Source organism: Phasianus colchicus, chromosome 2 (genome assembly GCF_987193195.1).
Source record: "Phasianus colchicus chromosome 2, bPhaCol1.hap1.1, whole genome shotgun sequence".
NCBI lineage: Eukaryota > Metazoa > Chordata > Aves > Galliformes > Phasianidae > Phasianus > Phasianus colchicus.
The window spans coordinates 66039083-66063336 of NC_143437.1; the positions used below are offsets into that span (position 1 = coordinate 66039083).

At 41.7% G+C, this 24254-nt stretch overlaps 1 protein-coding gene across 2 annotated transcripts in view; it reads left to right on the forward strand.

The window, feature by feature from the left end:
• Positions 1 to 423: 423 nt before the first annotated feature.
• Positions 424 to 24254, forward strand: part of CDK19 (cyclin dependent kinase 19) — a 117317-nt gene continuing 93486 nt past the window's right edge. Inside the window, exons 1-2 of one of the 2 annotated variants that reach the window (XM_031611115.2) lie at positions 424 to 748; positions 15930 to 16005. In XM_031611115.2, coding sequence (XP_031466975.1) covers positions 621 to 748; positions 15930 to 16005 — 204 coding nt within the window. In that variant the 5' untranslated portion in view covers positions 424 to 620. Of the gene's footprint in view, positions 749 to 14561; positions 14953 to 15929; positions 16006 to 24254 lie in introns of those variants that run through there. The other variant, XM_090135888.1, reaches the window with a different exon arrangement.

A 24254-nucleotide genomic window follows, 5' to 3' on the forward strand; every position in this document is an offset into this window, starting at 1 on the left:
CCGCGGGGGCGGGGCCACGCTGGCCAATCAGGGGGCGGCATCGCGCGGGGGGTGGAGCCGGGCGTTGAGTGGCAGCTGCCGAGATAAACAAGTTGCCGCGCCGCATCGCTCGGCGCTCCGCGCCTCGCGGCCCTGTGCGCGGTGGCCGCGGTAGCGTGGCTCGCGCCGTGCTCCGCGCGGGAAGCGCCGAGCCGGTGGCGGTCTCTCCGCTCCCGCGACGTTAAGAGTCGGCAAGTTCCCGGCGGCCGCCGAAACCGCTCGCCGTCTCCGGGGAGCGCAGTGCGCCGACGCCGCCTGGCCGCGGCGGCGCGGGGCATGCCGGGAGTCGTAGTTCGGCCGCGGCCTCGTCCCGCCCACACCGCCGGGGCCGGCGCCTGCCGCCGCACTACCACTCCCGGCGTGCCCCGCGCCGCGCCGCGAGGAACCCAGTTGAAGCGGGTGGCGGCGGAGCGCACCCCCTCCCCCCGCCGAAAAGCCCCGAACCAAAACAAAAACAAACCGCCCCCCGCCCCATCCCTCCCGCCCCCAGCGAGCCCCGGAAATGGCGGCGCCGGGAGGGGGCTCCGCCGGCCGGGGGTGCTGATCCGGCGCCGCGTCCCCTCCCCGCCCATGGGCGAGACATGGACTACGAGTTCAAGTCGAAGCTGGCGGCCGAGCGCGAGCGGGTGGAGGATCTGTTCGAGTACGAGGGCTGCAAAGTGGGCAGAGGCACCTACGGGCACGTCTACAAGGCCCGCCGCAAGGACGGGTAAGGGCCGCGCGCCGCCGACCGCGGCCGGGGCCGCGCGCCGCCGACCGCCGCCGCCGGCCCCCCCGCACCGCCGTCCGCGCCCGCCCTCCCCCCACCGTCAGCCCGGAAAGTTTCCCGGCCCGGGCGGGCAGGTGCGCGGGCTGCCCACGCGTGTCCGTCGCCGCCTCGCGGGGTCGCGCTCGCGTCGGGGATTCTGCCCCGCGGGCGGGAAGCGTGAGGCGGCCGCCACCCGTCGGAGCGCCGCTTCGGTGAGCCGGGCGGCCCCGAGGATGCCGGGCAGCTTCGGAGCGCTCCGGCCGCTATAGCTGCGGGATGGGGGCTGGGTGCCCCCCTTTGCAGGTCGGGAGAGCACCGCGTCTCTGTGCCGTGCTGTCTGCGCAGGCTGGGTCTAGGCTCGTGTCTCTAGATCTTCCTTCTTGCCTCTGGGGGAGAGACGGCTGAAAGGTGTCCTAAGGATACAGCTCGGCACGCTGTCGGTTGGAGAGCTCACGCTGCCATTTGGGGTTGCCGAAAGGCCTCCAGAAGGCACTGGTGCAGGGCTGAGCTCTGACCCTGGCCCCGTCCTTTTGGAGGGGCCGTTAAGCACTTTTCCATTTATTGTGTGGTGTGAATGGCGCACAAACGTGGACCATTAGAAGTGTTCTAAGCACGCTCTAAAGACTCATAAAGCTGAAGTGGCACCCTTCTAACCGAACGCTGAAGAGCCTTCGGTTCCAGGCAGCTGGAACTTTGAAAAGACTGAGCGTGGAAAAATGGCTTTTTGGTTGTTTTATGCAGCTCTGGAAGTGATTGATGGCATGCTGCTTTAGATTAATAAAGAAACCTAGGCTTTTTTTTATAGGAGTAAATTGCATTCATGTGTTTCTCAACTATTTAAACTGTGAGTTAAGCGGCTGTAATATCAAAGGGATCAGTAACAAAGTCAGCAGTTTGGCTCAGGTGAGGGACCTGGCACTGAGAAGTAAGCTCTTCTCTGCCTAACTGGCTCTGCAACCTGAAAAATAAAGCGTAACTAACTCTAAAAAGAAACTTTACAGCCTTCCTGGGTATTACTGCATGAAGGAACGACATAAAAGAGATAGAACCTCGGGTTTACTGTTTTTATGACCATAAAAGACTTTTGATGTCTGTCTCTAGCTTATCTACCTCGTTTCCTTCAGTGGTAATGGAAAGTTGTGATAAGAATTACAGTGATGCTACAAAACACCATAAAGGACATGTCTTCAAAATCTTTAAGTTAGTATTAGAATGTGGATGCCCTGTCCCTGGAGGTGTTCAAGGCCAGGTTGGATGGGCACTAGGCAGCCTGGTCTAGCATTAAATGGGGAGGTTGGTGGCCCTGCATGTGGCAAGGGGGTTGGAGATTCATGGTCCTTCAGGTCCCTTCCAACCCAAGCCATTCTGATTCTGTGTAATGCAAATAGGCAGTAAATCAGAAGTAAACATGGCAAAAAATAGGTTATATCCAGCTTTGATATACTAGAGCTGTGAGCAGGCCAGCTGGTGAGAGGAAGTGAGAAGTTTCAGTAAGTAGTCAATTAGATTCAAATGCAGTGTAATAGGGCACAAATGCAACTTCACTGTAAGAAGTCAAGTTTTGCTTTGTGAAGCACGGAAACTGGGTTATGGGATAAGAAAATTCATTCTTAATTGGTTTGTGTAACTTCTGGACCTTTGGTGAAAATAAGATGTGAACAAGTTGAAAGAACCATTGAGATGAGGTGATTTCTTTATGGAAGAGAAAAAGCAGATAGCTAAAATATCTTTATGCAGTGGAGCATATTAACCATTAATCTTTAAATTTGTGGGTTTCCTAATGACAGAAACTTTTCCAATAGAAAAACAGAAGCTCAGCAGTGATGCATATTTATAGCGTGCTGATCACTGGGGATTTTGAGGCACATGTAAAGGAATTCTTCTTTGGCTGATCATGGTCTGCTTCAGTATTTCAAATTCGCAGAGCATTCTTGTATTAGATTCTGGCTACTTGGCATCTTGAAGTCAGTTTGCAGCCTCAGGAGGCTGGGGGCACTGAGAGCCTCTGCAGCAATTCTACAGAGAGCCTGTCACTTCATGTTTCAAGAACTTGGCACACAAACTTTATGAAATAGTAAAATGTGTTTATACGAAGCTTGGCAAGCTGTTGGATCAAATGCTTGTAAAAGTGGTTGCTTGGGTCTCAGTGAATGGCTTGGGTATAAAAGAAGTTTTTCGGTGAAATAACAACTGAGTTTGGCCTTTTCAATCTAGTGTGGAATATCACTTGGGCACGCTTCTAGTGAACTGATTGATTTCTGTGAAAGTGAAGTATTAAAGCATGTTTTTTTTTAGTAGACACTCAGGTCTGAACAATGTTGGTCTGACATTTGCGTGTCATATGAGCATATTGAACACCTGAGTATCTTTTCCAGTAGTGTTTGTGTGGCCTGATGAGATCTAGAAGTATTACCTTTATTATATGCTTAGGTAAATAAGGTATCTGGTTTGTAGAATTTCAGTATCTGTGTAGCCCAGAAGGGCTAGAAAATAGGTCTTTGTGTAAGCTGTCTGATGGTTTATTTCAGTGTACACTAAAGCTGGACTGGTGGCTTGGAGGGGATGGAAGTAAGAATGTGGAAATAAACTTTGTGATTTGCTCACAGTTTCAGACACGATGGTGTTTTTTAGTTAGGCTTCCTGTACCTCCTTATTGCAGGGGAGGCAATTTGTAGGAAAAAGTGTGGGTTGAGAATTTCTGTTGTTTTTTTTTGGTGCTGGTGGTGGTATTGCGTATGTCTGAATTATTTCCCTGTATTCTTTGAGAAGATCAGTCTATCAGTTCACGCCATTGCAGGGTATTTCTGTTCCATCATCTGTACATCTGCTCACCTGAAGGAGTGTGTCTGGACATGTCAGCAAGCTGGGAAGGTACTGCTGTTAGTTAGGCAGGAATGCACCAGGAGTGATGGGATTCAAGAGTCAACTGGAAACAGGCTGTTCTTGGTTCTGCAATAGCCAATGTAGCACTTGTAAAAGCTCTCTAGTTCTTGCCACTTGTGCTTGCTTTTAAGCAAACAGCTGAGCTGGCTGCTTTCTGTCACACTGGCTGTGTTACATAGAATCATAGAATGGTCTGGGTTGAAAAGGACCCCAATGATCATCTGGTTTCAACCTCCCTGCTATGTGCAGGGTCACCAACCACCAGACCAGGCTGCCCAGAGCCACATCCAGCCTGGCCTTGAATGCCTCCAGGGATGGGGCATCCACAGCCTCCTTGGGCAACCTGTTCCAGTGTGTCACCACTCTATGTGTGAAAACTTCCTCCTCATATCAAACCTAAACCTCCCCTGTCTCAGTTACTGTTCTTTGGCTGAGGACAACAGAGGTTATTAAAACAAAATTGCCAAGAACTCTTAAAAACAAAACAAAAACCTAAATATGTAGTATTTTTAATCCTCACATTTCAAAACACCTTTTAAAAAATAGGTGGGTGCAGGGAAGGACAGGAATATGTAGCTTCCAATACGTTGTGTGCAGAAGGGCTGGGGGCTGCTGAGGGGTGAGCGCTGCCCCTGTTGACCTCTCCTCTCCTGTTAATGAGTACTGAGAGCTTGGAGCTAAAGGGGAGTCTGTGCTACTCTGTGTGGTGTCAGCGTACAGAAGCGTGGATGTCTTAATGCTGGTAAGAAGTGCTCACATCATCCAGGGGTTGAGTGAAAGTTAGGGAAGAGAAAGGAAGGGGAAGTCCACAGTCAGAGTAAGTAGGAATCTAACCCAAGAATGCTGGCTTTGTTTCCTGCCAAGTAACCTTTAGTTTTACATTATTATTATTTTTGAATATTATGAATCGTGTTTGTCCAAAGCAGATGTGAAAAATCTTGATAAAGAGAGGAATGCTGTGGAGAGCAGCCACACTGAACCAAACAGCCGTTCCTGTGGCGTGGCTCAGGCAACTGGGATTTCTGCAGACAGAGCCGTGTTGCTCAGAGATTGCATCTGGTCACACATATGACCGACATCACTTTGGTGGTAGAAAACCTGCAGCTTAGAACAGGCAGAGGCAGTCTGTGTAATCTGCTAAATCAGTATTGGTGTAACAATGCGCTTCTCCCAAATTGTTATTCTTCAAAACTTAAATACTGAACTAATTGAGCACAAGTGTGTCAGGAAGTGAAACTCACGCTGGAGTTGACTAAATGCTGCAAACAAGCAGTGCTGGGGTTGCAGTCACAGGGCAGTGAGTGCCTGGATGCTGCAGCTGCCCTTGCTGTTGAGAGACAGCTCCTTGATGTGGTAAGGAAAGTACGCTCTTGAATGTGTACCTACAGTGTTGTGTACCAGTGCAAGTATGTGCTTGTAAGATATTTGAGAGTTATTCAAACTTCATATTCGCTATTTGACGTTGTCTGGAACTGAGGTATTCTGAATTGTCAGCTGTAGTTGCTGTTTGCTACTGCAGCCCTGTGATGAGCTACATCACAGTGATGTTGACCCAAATCAGAGAGCAATGGATATGATCCTGAGCAATTACCTTTCTCTGCTGCAGCATCTCTACCTCTAATGGTATTAGAGAAGCTGTGTTTTGCTCCTCACTTTCATTGTTTTTTCCCCCTTGAAAAACTTGCTAGCTTGGGGAAGATAGAATGGCTGAAGGTGTTGGTGCCTTGCTATGTCATCTCTGCATAGCCAGATAAACCTAAATATGGGGTTCTGTGCGAATCCTGAGAATGTTTCCTACCAGTGAGTGGTGTTAACATGTGTGAGAAGAAGCAAGAGAATTAAGAGAAACCTGTCTGACTAGTTGTCTGCAGTGCCTTCTCATGGAAAACCCTGAGCTGGGAAGAGCTCATTAGTAGTTCATAATTGTGCTGGGAGCTGATAGCACAGCTACACCATGGCTCTGTTTCCTGCCCAAACGGACCGTGTGAATGGTGATGAGTAATTCTCAGTGCTTCCCACAGGCTCTTGCATGTGGTCTCTCCTGTAGTGATTTTGTCCTTTCTCGTGTTGCTCTCTGAGTGCAGGGATGAGCCGTCTGGCCTGGGCCAGTCAGAATGCAGGCAGCAATCTGCTGGTGTTTCATTTTGTGCTGGGGTGAGGGCAGGAGACTTTGGGGCGGTGGCAGGAGATTGAGGGAAAAATGAGATGAGTGTGGGTGATGATAAACAGGAGAGGTTGTATTTGAGAGAGAAACACACGAAGGCTACTGCCAAGTTTGCAGAGGAATACTCATGCAGAAGGTAGCCCATAATAACCTATGAAGGAAAACCTCTCAAGATCTAGTGGTTTTTATTTTTTGTTTTAAAGAGAAGAGAGACAGAGAGGATAAGAAGCTTTCTGTTACAGACTGAGGAGTTAAAAGTTTCCTAATAACTCTGCAGGAAAAGGAAACTAGAGTAGAAAGAGAAATGGGTCCCTTTCTTCACCCTACGTGGTAAGAAGGTACATTGTAAAATAGGAGCTAGGTTAGAAGCTGAATATTTCTCTTGTGAACTACTAGACAGAAATCTAACGTGTTGATGTATTTCTGGGTCATCCACTGTAATCCCTTGTATTGTAGTAGAAGTGTTTCTTTATAACTTTACTTTCAAGCTTATCATATTCTGCATGGTTTAAAAAAAGAAAAACTGAGAAATCACCGTGATTTAGAATGCTGCAGGCTTGGTTGCCTGTGTGACCATAGTTTCTGTGGACTAGTCTAAACAAATTTCACTTAATGACATGATTATCACCTTCATTAAATTTTCTTCTGTCTTCTGAAAATATCTCACAAAATGTGTTTTTTTTTTTTTTTTTTTTTTTTTTTTTGTGGCTTTAATCAAACATAACTTTTACAGATGCCATCTGACCCACGTCTTTGTCCTCTTTTTTTTTTAACTGTTGAATTCTGCCCTGCAAAGCAGGACTGTAATTGCATACAATTACTGCTGCTTAAAGTACATTTGAGAAGTTATTGCAAACTGTGTATATAATATAGGAAAGGATCTTCATAATAAAGGAAAAGATTTTGAAAATCACTTCTAGAGGTCCTTTCCTATGTTATATACACTTACGTTTGACTTTCAAAGATGTGTTGTTTATTGAGCTTGTTTGCTGGCATTGAAGAACTGACACAGGCTGCACTTTTCCAGCTTCTTTTGCAAAGTATTAGAATTTAAAGTATTAGAATTTAAAAAGATTAATTCATTTCAGTACCAGCATGTTTGCCTGAAGGAATGCTGAAGCTTGTCTAGGGCAACTGCATTTGGATCAAATTGTCTAGCTCAGTGTGTGGCTTTTAGGAAATAAGAACAATTTCTGTGTAGCAAAGGCAAAACTGTTTTGACTTGACTTATGAGTGAATGTATGTAAATAATTTAGCGTTAGAAAACACCTCCCTGCTCTGGGGACTTTGTTTATATGGATCATTTGACTGTCAGTTAGATGACTGGCAGGTAAAAACGCTAACTGTGATGACAGTCGAAATTATGACTCTTGTGAGTTCAGCTATCTCAATAGATTTGAGAGGGAATAATGCAGAAACATTTTAGATCCAAATTGGTTGTTAGTAACAAAATCCTGTGATAGTCTGTAAATCAGTGGATACTTCTGTATCTGAGTTTCTCATTCATGTGTTTTTAGTCTTTTCTGTGGGAGCATGTCTTTGCTTAAGCTGTCCGCTTTGAGATACTACATGAAATATTACTGTATCTGATAAGACTGGCTGAAAGGAATATTGTAAAAGCTAAGTGACCTTTGCAAAATTAGTGGGTGTTTTCTTTACAATTGAAAAAAAAAAGTCTTTCCTTACTGTGAGAAAGACTGAAGGAACAGGGATTACTGGAACAACGTTGTTTGCTTCTGTGTTTTTTGGGATTAGCAGTTTTTTAATAAATTTTTTATTAAGGCTACTGCATAACTTCTCATCTCAGTCTCAGTTGTCATCTGTTTTCCACAAGGTTTATGATTTTGGACAGCTTTAGGGTCATTCATTGTGTAGTTGAAACCACACAAGAAGTCAAGCATTCCAATAGGCAGAGCCTCAGCTACAGCTGCCTGCACAAGCTGGTTTGCGAACTCCTGGGTAAGTAAGGGCTCTGGTGTAAATATGAATTGTGGATAGCCTTAATATGCTTTTGAACATAGGTTCTCAGAAATTGGACCTCGTGTGCAGTAAGGTTATTTTGTTGATTACCATTCCCCACAAGTAGAAGATGGCAATTGATTTCTTTTTACGGCCAAGGGAAAGTAAACACAGTAGGCAATTGATTGGGGAGGCAGAAGCTAGATCTTCTGGGAAGGAAACGATGTCCAGAGGTGAAGTAGGACACTGTCACTACTTTGAGGTAATATATCTGGTTTCCTCATGTATTAATTGCAGAAAAAGTAAGTCCTCTCTATGTTGCCAGAAAAGGTTTCCTGCCTGTTCCTGCCCTAACTGGAGTGCCTGCTGCATCCAAGCAGGTAACGTAGGACTGACTGCTCTGACTGCAAGTGCCCTTGATCAACTCTCCCATGGCTTTGCAAGGTCATGGAGGCTTGTGTCTGAAGAGATCTGATGGCACGAAGGCTGCTCACGTGTGAAATGCCAGCAGCGTGAGCTGACTCCTGGGTAGATCCTTTTAAGAGATGGGCTTCTTGAATGGTTCATGAATTCTGCAAAAATAAAGGTGTTTAGAGAAGGTGATCACCAGTGTTAAAATTTCAATGAATTCCTATGGATTTTAATGCCTTGCTTAGCGAGAAGCGCTGTATTTGTGGCTTTGTTCAGTGCAATTAGTGTAGCAGTAGGTTTCAGTCTGTCTTTGAATGCTTCTGTTCCTGAAACAGAGTTCCTGTATGAGCTGTTACCGTGTTCCCAAGGACACTGTAGACTTCAAAGTCAGCTTTGTGTTTGTTTCTTTTATTAAAACCAGTCGTTATAGAGGATAACCAGTTGTTTCTTTGCCCAGTTCTGTCATGCTTCAAATGAGAAACAGAGGTAGACAAATTACCAAATTTAATTTGACCTTCAGTTCATGTCAGTCGAAAGACCATTACAAGTGAAATGCCATTTATTTTACCTTTAGCATGAGTTCAGAGGTGAAGAGAAAATGTTGGTGTAAAGTTTTGTCCGGGCTATGCCAGTAAGCTACTAAAAGAGCAAGAAAAGCCTGCTCTCGCTGTGTGATGCATGGACTTCAAGTTCCAAGGAAATCGAGCCTGATTTGAGTTCCCTGGGAACAGACAGGGATTACTGGCCAAAGATTGTCTTAATTGTTGGGAAGCAGCAAGGCACTCTTACTCTTAGCAGCTGGCATACATCTGTAGGAGTGTGAAATCTTGATCCTTTGACACTGAAATAAGGGGAAAAAAATAGAGATGCTTTATTAGTATTGGATCTTGCTTCCTTCTAATGATTTGGACCATAGCTTTTAAACATATTTTATGTTACTGACTAGGTCATGAACGTTAACACTGTTACTTAGAATTATCTTATCTTAGAATCTGTGTTGTGTTAGTAAGTTTTCATGTAGTTTTGGTAAAGACAGTTGAAGATGTCACATGTTCTTTGTTGAGTTGGAAGAAAAGAACAGAAGTTCTGCAGTGCATTAAACTGGGATTCTTACAAAAGAGCTACAGGCTTCTCAATATTTGGTATTTTAACAGTGTTTTCCTGCCTATAGAAGTGGTAGTATTTAGCTAGATTTGCACTTGGAGAAAGAGACCTTGTGTGCTGGGCTGTGTATTTACAGTATGTTTTTACACTACGGATTTAGGACTTTTAAAATTACTGGAAAACAGATGGCTAATATAATCGAAGGTTGTGGTTAGTCACAAACATTCTTCTTGTAAGTGATTTTATGAAACAAAAGGCAGACTCATTTTTGGCAAAGTTTAAAGGACCCTAGATCCGTGGCCTTGGTGCATAATTCACTGATAAGTAAAAGCTTGTTTCTTCTTTCTTTCTGAAGCTTTTTTTCTCCTTGCTGCTTCTCAGATGCAGTAGCCTTTCCAGAAGGGAGGTATTTCCTAAAGCTGTTCATTATCTGTAATCAAGCCTGTCTAGAAAGAAATAAGATAAAATACAGCTCCATCCCCTGCTTTAATACAGCAAACACTGGCAGAAATTACCTAGAGCGGCAGAATAATTTTACAGCTTTCAAAGTTTAATGTGAACACTCCAGCTTTTAAATATATAAACAGGCTGTCAGGTCTGCTTATGCCAATCTGCTATAACATGAACCTACTCGTTTGAAATTCACAGCTCTCACTCACTCTAGGTATTTTGAAGGCAGCCTAATTTTAGCAGTTACACCAGCCCTGTGGCTGGTTGAGGTCCCGTGCATCTTCTGCAATGGCTGTGGGGTGGTGGAGCAGTGACTGAAGTTGTGCTTTCTTTCCTTCTAAGATGTTTTGTTATTAAAACATAAAGGCTAAGCTATGGCTGATGTGATTTCCAGTTTTCTGTTGTTACAGAGATTTTAAACATCTGTCAGTGGTTGTGACTGCGAAATGGGCTCTGTTTGCAGTTAGTCAGTTTCTGTGCTTTTAATTTTATGACTTAGGAACTACAGGAAAGAGGAAAAGAATTTGGTTAGGTCAGATCCAATGATTTTAGAATAGTTTTAGTTGTGTCACATTGCTGTTAACAAATCTCTATTCCCCACTCTGTTTGATCCTGTTATAGTGGGGAAAAATGAATATTTTTTCCTATGACATGAGGTGTGATTAGTGCTCAGATGACTGTTTTGTCTTTTATCAATCAGCTGTCACCTCATTCCATGCATAAAGAGCATCTGCCGTAGGTGGTGTGTATTTTTTCATATGTATTTAGCATCTTTTTTGAGACTCTGTGGAAGGACACATTATGAGGAGGTGCTGTTTAAAGGCCATTGTCCTAGCAGTGCTTTAAGAAGTTCACTCCTCTTTAACGTGCACATCTCCTCTGAGTTTATAGACTAGTTTCCAAAGGAATAAGAAGCGGAAGAGCAGCCATGTCAAGTGTATTTTTTAAATGTATACCTGAAGATATTCTACAGATAATGGAATAAAAGTAGGGTATAGGTCATCTTCTAATAGGATAGTGTGATAACACCCGGTGTCTATTCATAGCCTGATGCCAGTGGTACTTTTAATATGATCCCTTTTACATGGCTGGGATGTGTCAGATTTTCCAGCAGGCTGAGCTCAGTGTAATTGTTCTCCTGTTTTTCTTGCAATGTATGTAATGAAAGGCAGACTTTTTTTTTTTGAAGGCTGGTTGTTGCGAGCAGTTGCTCTATTTTCAAACTTCTTGTGCAACTTATGAATTTCTACAGCATGTATATTGGACTTGATTTTAGAATACTGATTTCAAGGAACCAAATTATAAAGTTCTTCTATATCTTGTGGTGGAAGGCTTTTTAGTTTCTTAAAAAAGCAACACAAAAATCATTGCTTAAATAAACTCACAAATTATGAGTACTGAGTTAGCCTTTCTTTGTGCATGCATTTATGCAAGTACCTGATAATACTGTAAAATGATGGAGGAAGATATGCCTAGCACTAAGGAGCTTGGTATTATTAGGTTTTGGGAAGGGTGATCTCTAAAATTATGTTGCCTTCCCTGCCTCTTCTGGTATGTTCATAGACGACAGAAAGGCTTCATGTTTGAGCTCCAGGTCTTGGAAATAGCAGAGTAAAGAGAAGTGCTGCCTTCTGGTGTGACTGCATGCATAAGCACAGGTTGCTGACATCATCAGGGATGTCTGGAGGGAGAGCTAACAGACTTCTGTGGTCATCAACAGACTGATAAACTGTGTAGCATTCGGGCCCCTTGTTGAAAATTGATATTATGAAGATGTGGTGGGACGGAAGACCCAGAGATGCAGTGCAGTGTGTTCTGTTCTTAAGAGTGTTTTCCTTGTGTGTACTTGAATCAAGGTTGGAGATTCTGTTTTCTCTCTAATTGTTTTTGCATTGCATAGTAAAAACTATTTTTTGCTGTAGGTTTGTTTCCTCCTCCCTCTGCCACTCCCAGTTTTATTTAGGTATGTGGCTGGAGAAGAGATGCAAACTTTGTTTCTCACATCTCAAATTTAAGACTTCTGATCTGGTGTTGCAGCCATTGCACGCAAAAAGTTTGTTCAGGTCTGCTAGTAAAAACCAAGAGGCTCCATTTGATCAGTATGGTTCCAAAGCATCATGCTAGAAATGTGGAGTTTTGTTCCAAAAGTGCTCATGAATATAACCTGATAAGGTACCATCTCTGTTCTAGAGGTAAAAATAGTGTCTTTAATTCTAGAGGGCAGAAGAATGTAATTGCAACTGGTTTTGGTCTTGACTTCAGTTAAGTCTGTATATCATTTTACACATCACTCATGCCTACTGTTAAATAAATTTTTCTAAACACTTTGTCCTATTTTGTCTGTCAACTTTGAGCACGTGTTTGTAATTGCTGTTGTATTTTCTTTTTAGGGCCATGGAAAAATGCATGCACTGTCTTGTGTTTTTTTTTTTTTTTGTTTGTTTTGTTTTGTTTGTTTCTCGCTTCTGTGTGATTTCTGGCATTATAGCACTTCATAAAAGACTGTTAAACTTGCTGGAATGTTCTGACGTACGAAGCTTCCTACAGCTTCTATTCAAGATAGAAACTTGTTCATCACCACACTCAAAATGATACCATGTGGTGTCAGAATGTGTATCCTGTAGGTGATGAACCATACCATCTTCCCAGGCAGTGTGGATAACACCAGGAGAGGAATGTGTGTGGTAACTGAGACTGCAAGCTGGATGTCAGGACTCTGAAATGACACTGGGCTTGTCTAGTCACCGCCTGCTAGGGAGGCTGGCTTTCCACCCTGCCCCATGAATTCAAGCACATGAGGGGATGTGCGTGTCTGCTGCATTCTTTCCTGTGCCCTATACGTGTGTGCTGCTCTGCTTGCAGCACAGTGAAATCTACCAAGCTCCCAGGGATGGATCAGCAGGCAGGCCAGCTGCATAGCGAGCCCACAGGCATTACTGAGATGCTGAACTTCCCACCACTGGAAAATGAGGCAGAAATTTGGTCGTCTCATCCATGACTTTAATTGAATAACATATATTTATTGAAATTCAACATGGATACTGTTCTGTAGAAGTAAATGAAGATCAACATGTAGATTCCCGATGTCTTTCATTTGTGGCTGGTTGCAGTGCGGCAAAAAGGAGCTGGCTGAGCTGCTGGCTGCATCAGGCTTGGTACGGGGAGAGGAAAAGAATAACAGAAAATGACTTCCCTGCTTGCTGAAGAATGTGTACTATAGTGACAGTGCGTGCTGATTTTTTTTGTCTCTTAATTCTTTTAGACTAATGGGTACTTCTACTGCATAGGAAAGAGCGAAGTGTAAGAACACTTCCTTTCTGGAAGGATTAGAATACCTTTTCCAGTTAATTCTAGACCTTTTCACTTTTACTGCTGCTAATACCTTCTTAAGAGGCTGTGGCCATGTGCTCTGTAGCTGTGAGTGGCGTGTGCCTGTTAGCCAGTGCCAGATGTGATCCACGTAGTGGCTTTGTTCCTGCAATACTTAGTGATCTACAGACCATGGAGGATTTTTCAGTTAATTTCTAGGTGCACTTTGGTGTCATGCCTTTACCTTTGCTCAGTGGAGGGAAAGAAGTTTGTAATTGGGTTGATCTCTGGCTGACTGCTGAACTTTATGCTGTGTGGCAACAATTAAAGAATGTGTAACAAGCTGTCTGTAGGATATGGTGTTACCCCAGTACTCTCTTCTAAGGACACTGAGCTGTGTAGCTTTCCCAGGCTTTGTCCTGCAAAGTCACAGTTATTCTGTGAATGTTGCTTACAGAAGTAAATTGTTATTTTCTGTTAGTTTTTTTTTTTTTTCCTGGCTAGATACTGCAATGTTTTTATTGTGTATTTCAGGATGCTGTATGATTTTTTTTTTAATTTGCAGTGCCATGCATTTATACAAATAACAATTTTCTTAAATACAGTATAATGTTAATGTCTGTATTAACTGATGTAATAGTCACAACTGCAGTTTCAGTGTGATTTATAGGCTTCCAAGCCAGTTCTTTTATGTGGATAATTAATAATGGATTTGGTATGTATGTTAAATTAAATGTGAATTCAAGAGAGTCCATCGCTAAAAGTTTAAGGATTTGAACAATATAGATAAAACAATAGTCTGAATCATGTGCAATTTTAAGGTCCTTGTTTTTTTTCTCCATATGATCTTGGGCAAATTGTTTCTAGTCTTCCATTGCCTTTTATGTAAAAGTTTCTCATCTGATGGGACTACTCTGAAATACAATTGCAGTAGGTAAGACAGTGTGATGCCCTTAAAATGTTTTAATTATTCTAAATCATCTGAACTGTGCCTTTCTAAAGTGTACTGGGTAATTTTTTAAAAAGCCTGTGGAAAAGAAAAACTGGAAGTGTTACCAGAAGGTGAAATAATCATAATTTCATTTCCTGCATTGAATACTGTAAATGGAAATAAAGCCAACTGAGTAAAATGTTGTGGGGACAGGACAGCATTCTCCTTTGCACTATACAAACTAAAATGTTATCTTTATTGGCCAGGGAAGAAAGCATGAGCTGAAGGACGAGGTTACAGCCTGGTACCACAATGGATTTTTGTAACGAGAGGTTCTGAATTGTTGCTGGTAGGCCTCGAGGAGCCTTGTGCTCAGAAACCTGGAGTACAGTCAGGAAGTTTTGAGGGGTAACTCCCATCACCAGGTTTTTATTTTATTTTGTTGAAACGTTGTTTGTTCTTAAAATAGCATAGATTGAAATGCTTCTGGAACGAGCAGCAACGTTGGTTTAAATTTTTACCCCCTAGGCTGAGAGCAATTTAGTTTTTCTGGGTAGTAAAATGAAATGGTGTGGGACTGAAAAGAAGGGAAAGTTGCTGTAGGGAATTTGGGAGATTGCGAGTTACTGAATTGTCCAGAAATTGTAATTGGTGAGCCAATATAAGTGCATAAGTACCATGGGTAATGGTGCTTTTTAAACACCCACTTATTGCTGCTTAATCCTACTGAACCTTTCCATGAGCATTAAGGAGATAATGTTGTATCATGAGAGCTGCTCTGAAAGCAATACCTCCTATTTTATTATGTTGGCCTGTGATGTCAGAGGTGGGTGTTGGTGGTATGGCAGTAGAGGGTGAACCTTCCTGCCAGTATTCCATTATGTGCTGTTGCCGGGTGATCAATGGCAGCAGAGGGACAGTCTGAAGTGTATGAAGAAGAGGTGTGTTATTGAGGTGTGTTATTGAGTTCCTCCATGTGGAAAAAATTGCTTCTGCTGTCATTTGTTAACACTTGCTGAACATTGGTTGAGACCAAACAGTGGATGTGAGGTGGTGGGTGCTGCGTTTCGGGAGTGGTGACAGTGACAGTGGTGACAGATCACTTCAGCTGGTGTAGACTGCTAGTAGCTCAGCATACAGGCTCTTGTTCATCACTGTCAGAAATGCATAGCTAAAGGTGGTGACTGTGTTGAAAAATCGTGTTTTGTAGCTGAGAATTTGCTCTATTATATGGTGTTACTGTGCTCTCTGTGTCTGTTGTAGTTTCCATGGAAATAAATGGGAGGCATTACTTTCAGAGTGACCTACATACTACTCGTTTGCCTGTTCTGTTTGCTTTCCTGCAACCTGCTACAAACTGCAGTTGTTTCATGTTCTTCAACTTTGCACTTCAGAGTGTGGAGTTCCATATAATGTGTAGGGGTCTGTGATAGCAGGCACTCAGCAAGAGTCCTGTACTTTGGGTCTGGCAAATGCAGACTTGCCTGGTGAAATTCACATTTCACTTTTGGCATGCTATTATGTTTTAATTTAAAACTTGATTGACAGTGGCTCATAAAATCACGTAAAATCCTTGTAGTTTCTAGATACTTTCAGGGGAGTTTTCCAGGCATGTGATGTGACTGTGCTGCTTCTTTATGATAGCCACTATCTGAGAATTATAGGAAAAGTCTCCAAAACCATCTGTAGATCTATTTGCAGTTATTGTTATCGTTTAGAGAGAGGTGGAGACAGGTTAGCAACATTTATTTATGAAGCAGGTTTTGTTTGTAGTAGTTGAAATCTGTATTTAAAGGGAAGCCTTTAAGCCTTGAATAAGTATAGTTTATGCAAAAAAAAAAAGATACCTGTAGCTTCTTGATTTAGAACTTGTATTATTGATATGACATACATCAGAGCTAAAAAGATTCTTTTTTTTTTTTTTTGTACAGGAAAGATGAAAAGGAGTATGCACTGAAGCAAATTGAAGGTACAGGGATATCCATGTCAGCCTGTAGAGAGATTGCAGTAAGTGTACTTAAACAAAACTATTTTTAATGACATTCTTATTCAACAGGTATTTTAATTTTCTCTACAGTAAGATTATGTAAGTGTTTTCCTTGAAGTATGCAAGTATGAAAGTTAATCAGACATGAGCTTTTCTTAAAATACTTTGTAAATAACAAATTCTTTTCTGGTGTGTGGAAAGAGACATTCTCGCTAGGTTAATGGTAATGGCCTTCTCTGGTATTTTGTCTTGCATGCTTTTGTGTTGAGAAGGAAATAAATGTGACCCTTCTAATCAAGGTTTGTTTCAAAACTGGGTGGTTTTTAAAATGACTTGTAAGAAAATGGTTTTGAAAGATTACAACTGTCATTACAAGTCAGCTTGCTAACAACGTATTTTATGTCAGACTAATGGTTTCGTACCTGATAACAGCTTGTTCTCCTCGTTCCTTTTTTGCTTTGCTAAGTACAGAGAAGTTTCATAGCAAAATAAAAACAGCTTTACTTGTATTTTTATTACATGTATCTTAAGGGGAAAAAAATTGGCACAGTAGTGCTCATACGTACATGTGTTTATTTAAACTCCTTCAAAGTTGGTAAGAATTAGGTGTTTTTCTGTGAGGATCAAAAATATTTCAAGAGCAAGTTCTGACTGAAAATATGCAGTACTGTTGAAATGCTGGATAATGAGTAAAATTCAGTGCAAGAATTTCCTGCATTACAAAATAAGTGCATTTGCTTGATTAAATATTTACCTTCTTTGAATGCTGTCAGTATGCTGAGGGCTTTTGAAATATAAGGCACCATTTGTGCCTGCAGCTTTTTATAAACTGGTACTGTTGCACAGATATACAGTATTCAGGTGTTCAGTGCATTGTGAAGCATTAGAAATTAGTGATATTCACAAACTGAGCAGTACTGTGTTTAGCACAGTGCACGCAGTAATTCTGTGTCAAGAGCCATAGCAGATAAAAATGCTGTCCTTTTGAAGTGCTTGTCGCTGCAAGGTCAAGGTCACTTAGGGATTTGAGAGGTGGCTCCATTGCTGTTGATTGCTTTACACAAAATCTACCCGGTGGCCTTTTTGCTAATATTTCTGCCTAAGTCTGTTTTGACAGCAGTGAAGTATTTTTCAGTTTCTTTGTCTCTGTAGTGATATGATTTAAAACAGACAGAAGACAAGAATCAGTGTGTGGAATATAGTCCAAAGGAGACTTTTGTCATGATAGCACTGTGGTATGGAGCTGGCTCTGTCAGACACAACATTGTGAGTCAATAGTGTCAGATTACTTTGTCCTCTGACCATATATCATTTCATTCCTTAACTATTTGTTTTTAAATTGTTAAAGTTTTGTGCAAATAACAGCTCTATAAATTGTTTAGATCCTCTCAATAGTTACTCTTTTAATTCTTCCTTGGATGTTATTTTATTCTTCTCCAGACTTCATAGTAAAACTCTATAACTGGGGATAAGTAGCAGATCACTGCCTGCCTCAATGAAATTTCAGGGTTGTCAAATATTAGAAATATGTAAAAGGTAAAGGTGAAATAGTTGGAAAAGTGGTTATTTTTCTAGCAAACAGGAAGGATCAAAGGTATTTTCCACAAAGAGAAGGAGATTTATAACTAATGCATTAATTGTTAATCTTGTGTTTAAAAGTGTAACGTTTACTGATTAAGAAAGGAATATTGGCCTGAAAAGAAGTGGTTTTAAAATGTCATGGGTATAGTTCTTCTGACATTTAACTTAAAAAAAAACAAAAAAACAAAAAAACAACAACAAAAACACAAAACAACCCAAAACAAACATACACACACACACAAGAACAAAAGTCCCAACTTAGCACTCATTCTCTCCTCACTAACGTTCTTTGTAAGCTCAGCAGATGAAGAAACACTGATATACTTGATTGTGTTTTGTTCAGAATGATTTAGTAGTTCTGTAACCTGAAGACACTGACTGTGTGATTGAGGAATATATTACTGAATTGAAAGGCATTTGAGTGCTGTGATTCAAGACTAGTTTGTATGTAGTCTTGCCTAAATACTCAGAATAAGTCTACTAGCTCCTGGGGTGAGTGATTATTACATTTTTTATTTTTTTTTGAAACTGCAGGATGATATCTTCTCTTCACCCCTGCAGAGAGGTCTCTGAGGGGACCTTATAGTGGCCTTCCAGTACCTGAAGGGGGCCTACAGGAAAGCTGGGTAGGGACCTTTTTGTTAGAGCAGTTAGTGACAGGACAGGGGGAAGTGGTTTTAAACTAGAAGAGGGTAGATTTAGACTAGGATGATGAAGAAATTCTTTACTGTGAGGGTGGCGAGACACTGGAACACATTGCCCAGTGAGGCTGTGGATGCCTTCTTTTTGGAAGTATTCAAGGCCAAGCTGGATGGGGCTGTGAGCAACTGGTCTAGAGGGAGGTGTCTGCTGCCTGTAGCAGGGGGTTGGAAAGGTGATCTTAAAGGTCCCTTCCAACCCAAACCATTCTATGACCCTCCTGAAGCAGGAATCCATATTGCAGCCAGTTCTGTTGTACTGGAGTGTTGAAATGCTAGAGGAGATTCTTATGTGATAATAGTTGTATCCAAAAGAGGCTCTAATTTCTTCCCTGTGAGTAGAGTATGCTCTGCAGGTAATTGAAATGCCAACTATTTGTGTGTTCTTGAGAGACGTGTTCTTGCTGGGCTTCAGGCATGAACATTTAGAAAAGTAAAGCTGGAAAATATGAAGGAGTTAGTGATTAATTCACTCAAATTTATGTTGAATTTCACATGAGGAACTGCAGAAACTAAGGGCTGAACGGTGGTATGGGCTAATCTGAAAATCAGTAGAAAAATTCCGATTGTGAACGATTTGGGAGGCTTCTGTATTATTGGCTTATTGCATTATTTGGCTTATTTGGAAGAGATGATGGAGTTCTGGATTCTGAAAGGTGTGAGCACAGCGTAAAGCTGCATCACAGCCTTCATTAATGAGCTAGGTGCTGGGACAGAGTGCTCCCTCAAGAAGTTTATAGGTTAAACAAAATAGAGGAGTTGTGGATACGCCAGAGAATTGTGCTGCTGTTCAGAGGAGCCTCAACAGGCTGTAGAAAAATGATTTGAGAGGAATCCTTTGGAGTTCAACAAAGAGAAATGCAGAGTTTCACACAGAGGTGAAACAACTCCAGGCACCAGTACATGTGGGTGGCGGCTGCCTGGAAAGTAACTATGCAAAGAAGGCTTTGTTGGACAGCAAGCTGACCATGAACCAGCAAGGCATCCTCAGGGCAAAGATGATTGACAGCATCCTAGGCTGCATTAGGCAGAATATTGCCAGCAGGCTGGGGAAGGTGATCCTTCTTCTCTACTCAGCACTGGTGCGGTCTTACTTGGAGAACTGGTTCCAGTCCTAGGCTCTCCAGTACAAGAGAGACCTGGAGCATGAATGATAAAGATGATTAAAGGACTGGAGCATCTTTTATATGAGGAAAGACTGGGAAAGTTGGTACTATTGAGTCCGGAGAAGAGAAGGGTTGAGGGGGGAATCTTATGTATGTATAAAACCCTGAAGGAAAAGTTCAAAGAAATGGGAGTCAGACTTCGTGGTGCCCATGGACAAGACAGAAGGCAATGGGCACTAATTAAAATCCATGAAATTAGTTCTGAGCACAAAAAACCTCCCACAACATGTTTTTGTTTTTTGTTTTTTAACTGAGTACTGGCACAGGTTTCCCAGAGAGGTTCTGAAGTCTCCACTTACTGGACACAGCTACTGTTCCTGAGTGGTCATTGAAATTAGGTGTCTTAAGCAAAGCAATTGGGAATTTTCTGAAAGGTCTGATCTCTTGTCCCCATAAGTTTTTTCTGATCTGTTTGCCACCAAGGTATGTATTTCATCTAGTATTTATAGCAGTTACCTGGCTGATTGCACATCCAAAAAAATTCAGTGAGAAATCAAAAGTAAATTTGATTTTTCTCAAAAACACTCAACAGTCAGTGTTCTTAGTGTGTTCCATTTGTTGGTGGGTGGTGGCTGGTTGTTTTTTTTTTTTTTTTTTGTTTGTTTTTTTTTTTTTTTGAGACAGCACCGTGTAGTAAATATAGCAGTAAAATGTCCTGGAAGCCAATGAATGTTAGTAAGTCACTTTTACCACAGTGTGTGTGGTCTTGCTCTGAAATTGTTTTTAACCCCAAAAATGAAAAGCTGAAGAGTGTCTTTTTATAAAGTCACATTTATTCCTAATGCATAGCTTGTAGGCAGATGACAACTAGTAAAGGTTTCTTTTCCCTCGAACCATTGACTTGAGTTAGTGCTAGGAGGCTTCCTGTCAGCTCCTGGGTCTGTCTGGCTTTTCTCTCTCCTGCCAACACTGTGAATTTCATCTCTTCCAAGGATAAATTGTCATTTCTAGCCATCTTTTCTGTAAATAGTGATCTTAATTCTAAGCTTCATTGGACTTTTCTGTATCAGCACTTTCTTTTTCATAGCTCAGAAGCTTTTTTTTTTTTTAATGCAGGGGAAAAAATGAGACTATTACAGATGGTTTAATAGGGAAAAGTAGAGCCACAGAACAGCAGCGTTTTATACCTAGACTTGCTTATGAGTGGTCTGAATGGTTGTAGTTCTGTCCTCTGTGTATTTTGGGATCTGGGATGTGTAATCATTTCAGCTGCTGCATCCTGTGCCTGTGTGTGCTGGCTGTTGGTGAAGCTGCCAGAGGCTGCTCATTCTGGGAGACCTTGACATGGTGCCAGCACACTGTGGGATGCTGGTGGGAGCACTCGCTGGCCTTTGTGTTCCTACTGGCATTTATGGGGACAGGCTAAAATAATTCAGACTAATGTTAAATGAGGTACTGAAAGCTCATTCAAACAATTCAGCATGCACAAATTATTTTCAGGCGTTTTGCCTATTGATGCAATGTATATTACAAAGTGCTAGAGGGTACGAATGTTTTGGGCTCCCCAGTTCCTGTGGGTGGGCAGGGCTCTAAAAGCCTTTTTGGTTAAATGTTGTTTTCTAAACTTTTTCTCTTTGTCAGATCTCTTGAGTAAGGGCTCTGTCCCTTTGCTTTTACATTTTTCCTATTGCCTCCCTGCTGTCCATGACCTTCACTAGCATAGTGAGCTTGAGTGTACCCTCAGCAAGTTTGTTGACAACATCAAGCTGAGTGATGCTACTGACATAAGAAGGAAGGGACACCATTCAAAAGGACCTGGAGAGACTCAAGAAGTAAACGCTTGAGAACTTAAATGAGGTTTAACAAGGCCAAATGCAAGGTGTTACACTTGTGTCAAGGCAGTCCCATATATGAGTGCAGACTGGGAAAACAACTCATTGAGAGCAGGACTTGGAATGTCCTGATAGATGAAAAACTGGATATGAACCAGCAGTGTGCACTTACAGCCTGGAAGGCCAACAGCATTCTGGGCTGCATCACAAGAGGAGTGGTCAGCAGAGTGAAGGAGACCTCATTGCAACCTTTCCAATTTTTGAAAGGGGACTGACAAGCAGGAGGGGGACTGACATTTTGCCCACTCTGATAGTGATAGGACAAGGGGGAATGGCTTTAGGCTGAAAGATGGAGATTTAGGTTAGATGTTTAGAAGAAATTCTTTACACAGAGGGCAGTGAGGCACTGGCAGAGGATGCCCAGAGAAGCTGTGGGTGCCCCATCCCTGGAGGTGCTCAAGGCCAGGTTGGATGGGTTCCTGGGCAGCTGAGCTGGGGGGTGGCAGCCCTGCCTATGGCAGAGGGTTGGAAATAGATGATCTTTAAGGTCCCCCTCCAACCAAAGCTGTTCTGCAATGAACAGCTCATTTGGGGCTGCTTATCCTCCTCTCAACTTTTTGAGTCTGTGGTGTCAAAGTGCAGAGCCTGAGCCAAGCTAAACTTACTCTCTCTGTCTTTTTGCACTTTGCATATTTGCCGTGTTTCTCAGCAGTGCTACTGATCCTGTGGTCTAGGGCTGCTTGCGGGTCCAGGTGATGCCTTGCTGATAGAGCCAGGAAAGCTGCTTTGCTCCTGCCACTGTCAGGCACTGTACATCACTTGCAAACTGCTCTCATCTCTTGAATTGGAAACCATTTAGATAAATGAGCTAAATGTGAAACTACTTAATTGGAGACCCTAGTTCAGACTGGCCTAACTTGTTTGACCCATCTTTGTTTCTGTTAAGAATGTGGAAAGCATCAGCTGTATGGGACTAACAATAACTTTTTGATATAAATAAATCACTTGGAAAACTTGTAGTGCCATTGACTCTTTTCAAGTACAGTTGCATGGATTTTCATAATCCATACAAGTCTTTTACTTTGGCTGTATTGACCCTTTCCTTGTCTTACAATATCACAGCAGTTTGCAGTGTTTATTGTGATGTAGAAAAATATGTTTCTAACTTCAGTCCCTAGTTTTAAGACAATTGTAGGAAAAACAAGGTGTTTAGGAAAAAAAGTAGTACATGTACTATAGGAGATTCCTTTTGAATGTCAGAACTCTTTTTCCCCTTGCCAACATAATATGATTATGTAAAATAATTGGCAATGTAGGAATCTCACCATAAATTCTCTGCTTCCTAATTAGAAAAGATTGTTGCATTTGTTTGTGGAAACTTTGAAACTCCACTCTCTTTTTTTAATAGCTGGAGGTGATGAAATGTGTGTAAGTTTAAAAATAAAAACTGAAGGGATTTTTATTAGGGAATTAGAGTGTGTTGGCTAGAAGTATCTGTGTATCATGACTTTATAAGTATGAATCAGCTAGAAGGAAGGTTTGGTTCAGCTATGCGAGAACTCGTGTTTTGCATGCCACGTGAAGAAATAAGAGCTTTCTGAGTTGCATGCTCTAATCTTGACTAATCTGTGTAATTTAAGGGTGTGTGAGGGCTTACCTAAATTCCCTCTTTGTTCCGTAGACACTTTTTTGTCCATATTTATTTTATCTGAAAGAACAATTTAACTTCATTAAAAATGGACAAGAAGCGTGTAACAAATTTGCTAAATAGAAAGATTTGTGTTTTATCAATTGACTGTATCAACACATAAATGCACTTCACAGTTTATGAAAATAGGCTTCACTGCTTGAAATGTAATATTTTGTCATGCAGTTGTAACAAAAGTAGAGCATCATCTGAAGGAGGCAGTCAATTCCATTGTCTGACTACAACCAGTCCCCTTTAGCAGTTTAACAATAGGGCAGACTGCAGGGAAAGAAAGAAAATACTGCTTTTAACACACTTGCTTTCTAACTACCTTATTTGAAATGCTGTTTTTCATAGAGGCTTTTTTCATTGTATCTTTGTGCTCACAGCAGGAAAAAAAGCATTGACAAATTTGTAGCAAGTTTGTTAAATACAAGAAAAGGAAAGCTGTTCCCTCATTCCAATGCAGTGTGAGCCAGAGGCCTCTCTGACACTGTTATTTAACATCATTTAGGATATAATCCAAATTCTCAGTGAAGTTAAGTGGGGAAAATGGGCGTTCAGTGCTCTTCTGGCTCAGTTGTTTTCGCTTTCAATTTGCTATTGACTTGAAATCTGCAATACTTTCGGATGCGCGCAAATCCAGTACTAACTGATGGTGACTTCAACAGAAATGAATGAACAAAGCAAATCCAACCCTCTTTAGGTTAAGCTGGAGGCAGCAATGCACTGAAAGCAAATGCTGCTTTATTGCTTGGATAAAGAAGAATAGACTTGCAGATAATGCAGGAAAGACATTTTAAAAAACCTGTTAAATACTATCGAGATTGAGTCTATGTACAAAGCCATGTCTGTATATGTTTTAATGCTTCAACTGGTATGTTTTAAAAATCTTGTTTCCTAAATTTCTATCCTGTTTATTTTCTCTTTTTCTTTATGTTCTGTGTTTTTGTTTGTTCATTTATTCCTTCTCTGTAGTCGAGCAAAATTAGCTTAAATTTGTTTTCAGTTTATTTTGTGTGGAGATGTAAAATTGTTTGCATAGTATCTTGGCTTGTTTAATTTTCCAACATGCCTTTCGTTAATTTAACGTTACACGTGACCATTTTTGGTACCTCAGACTGAGAGCTCATGACTGATTTTCAAGTAGTGGATTCTGGACAGAAGGTGGGACTCTTCTGTTTTAAGTTACTGTTACTAAATTGCTTGCTTCATTTAGCAACAGTCTCACATTTTCTAGTTCAGCCTTTCACAACTAACATAGTAACAGATGCTCTTCATGTTGCCCTCAATGTTCCTTGCAGGGGCTCAATTCTAAGTTAGATTTTGCTTTCTTGACTTAATCCTTACGTGCATGGATTATGT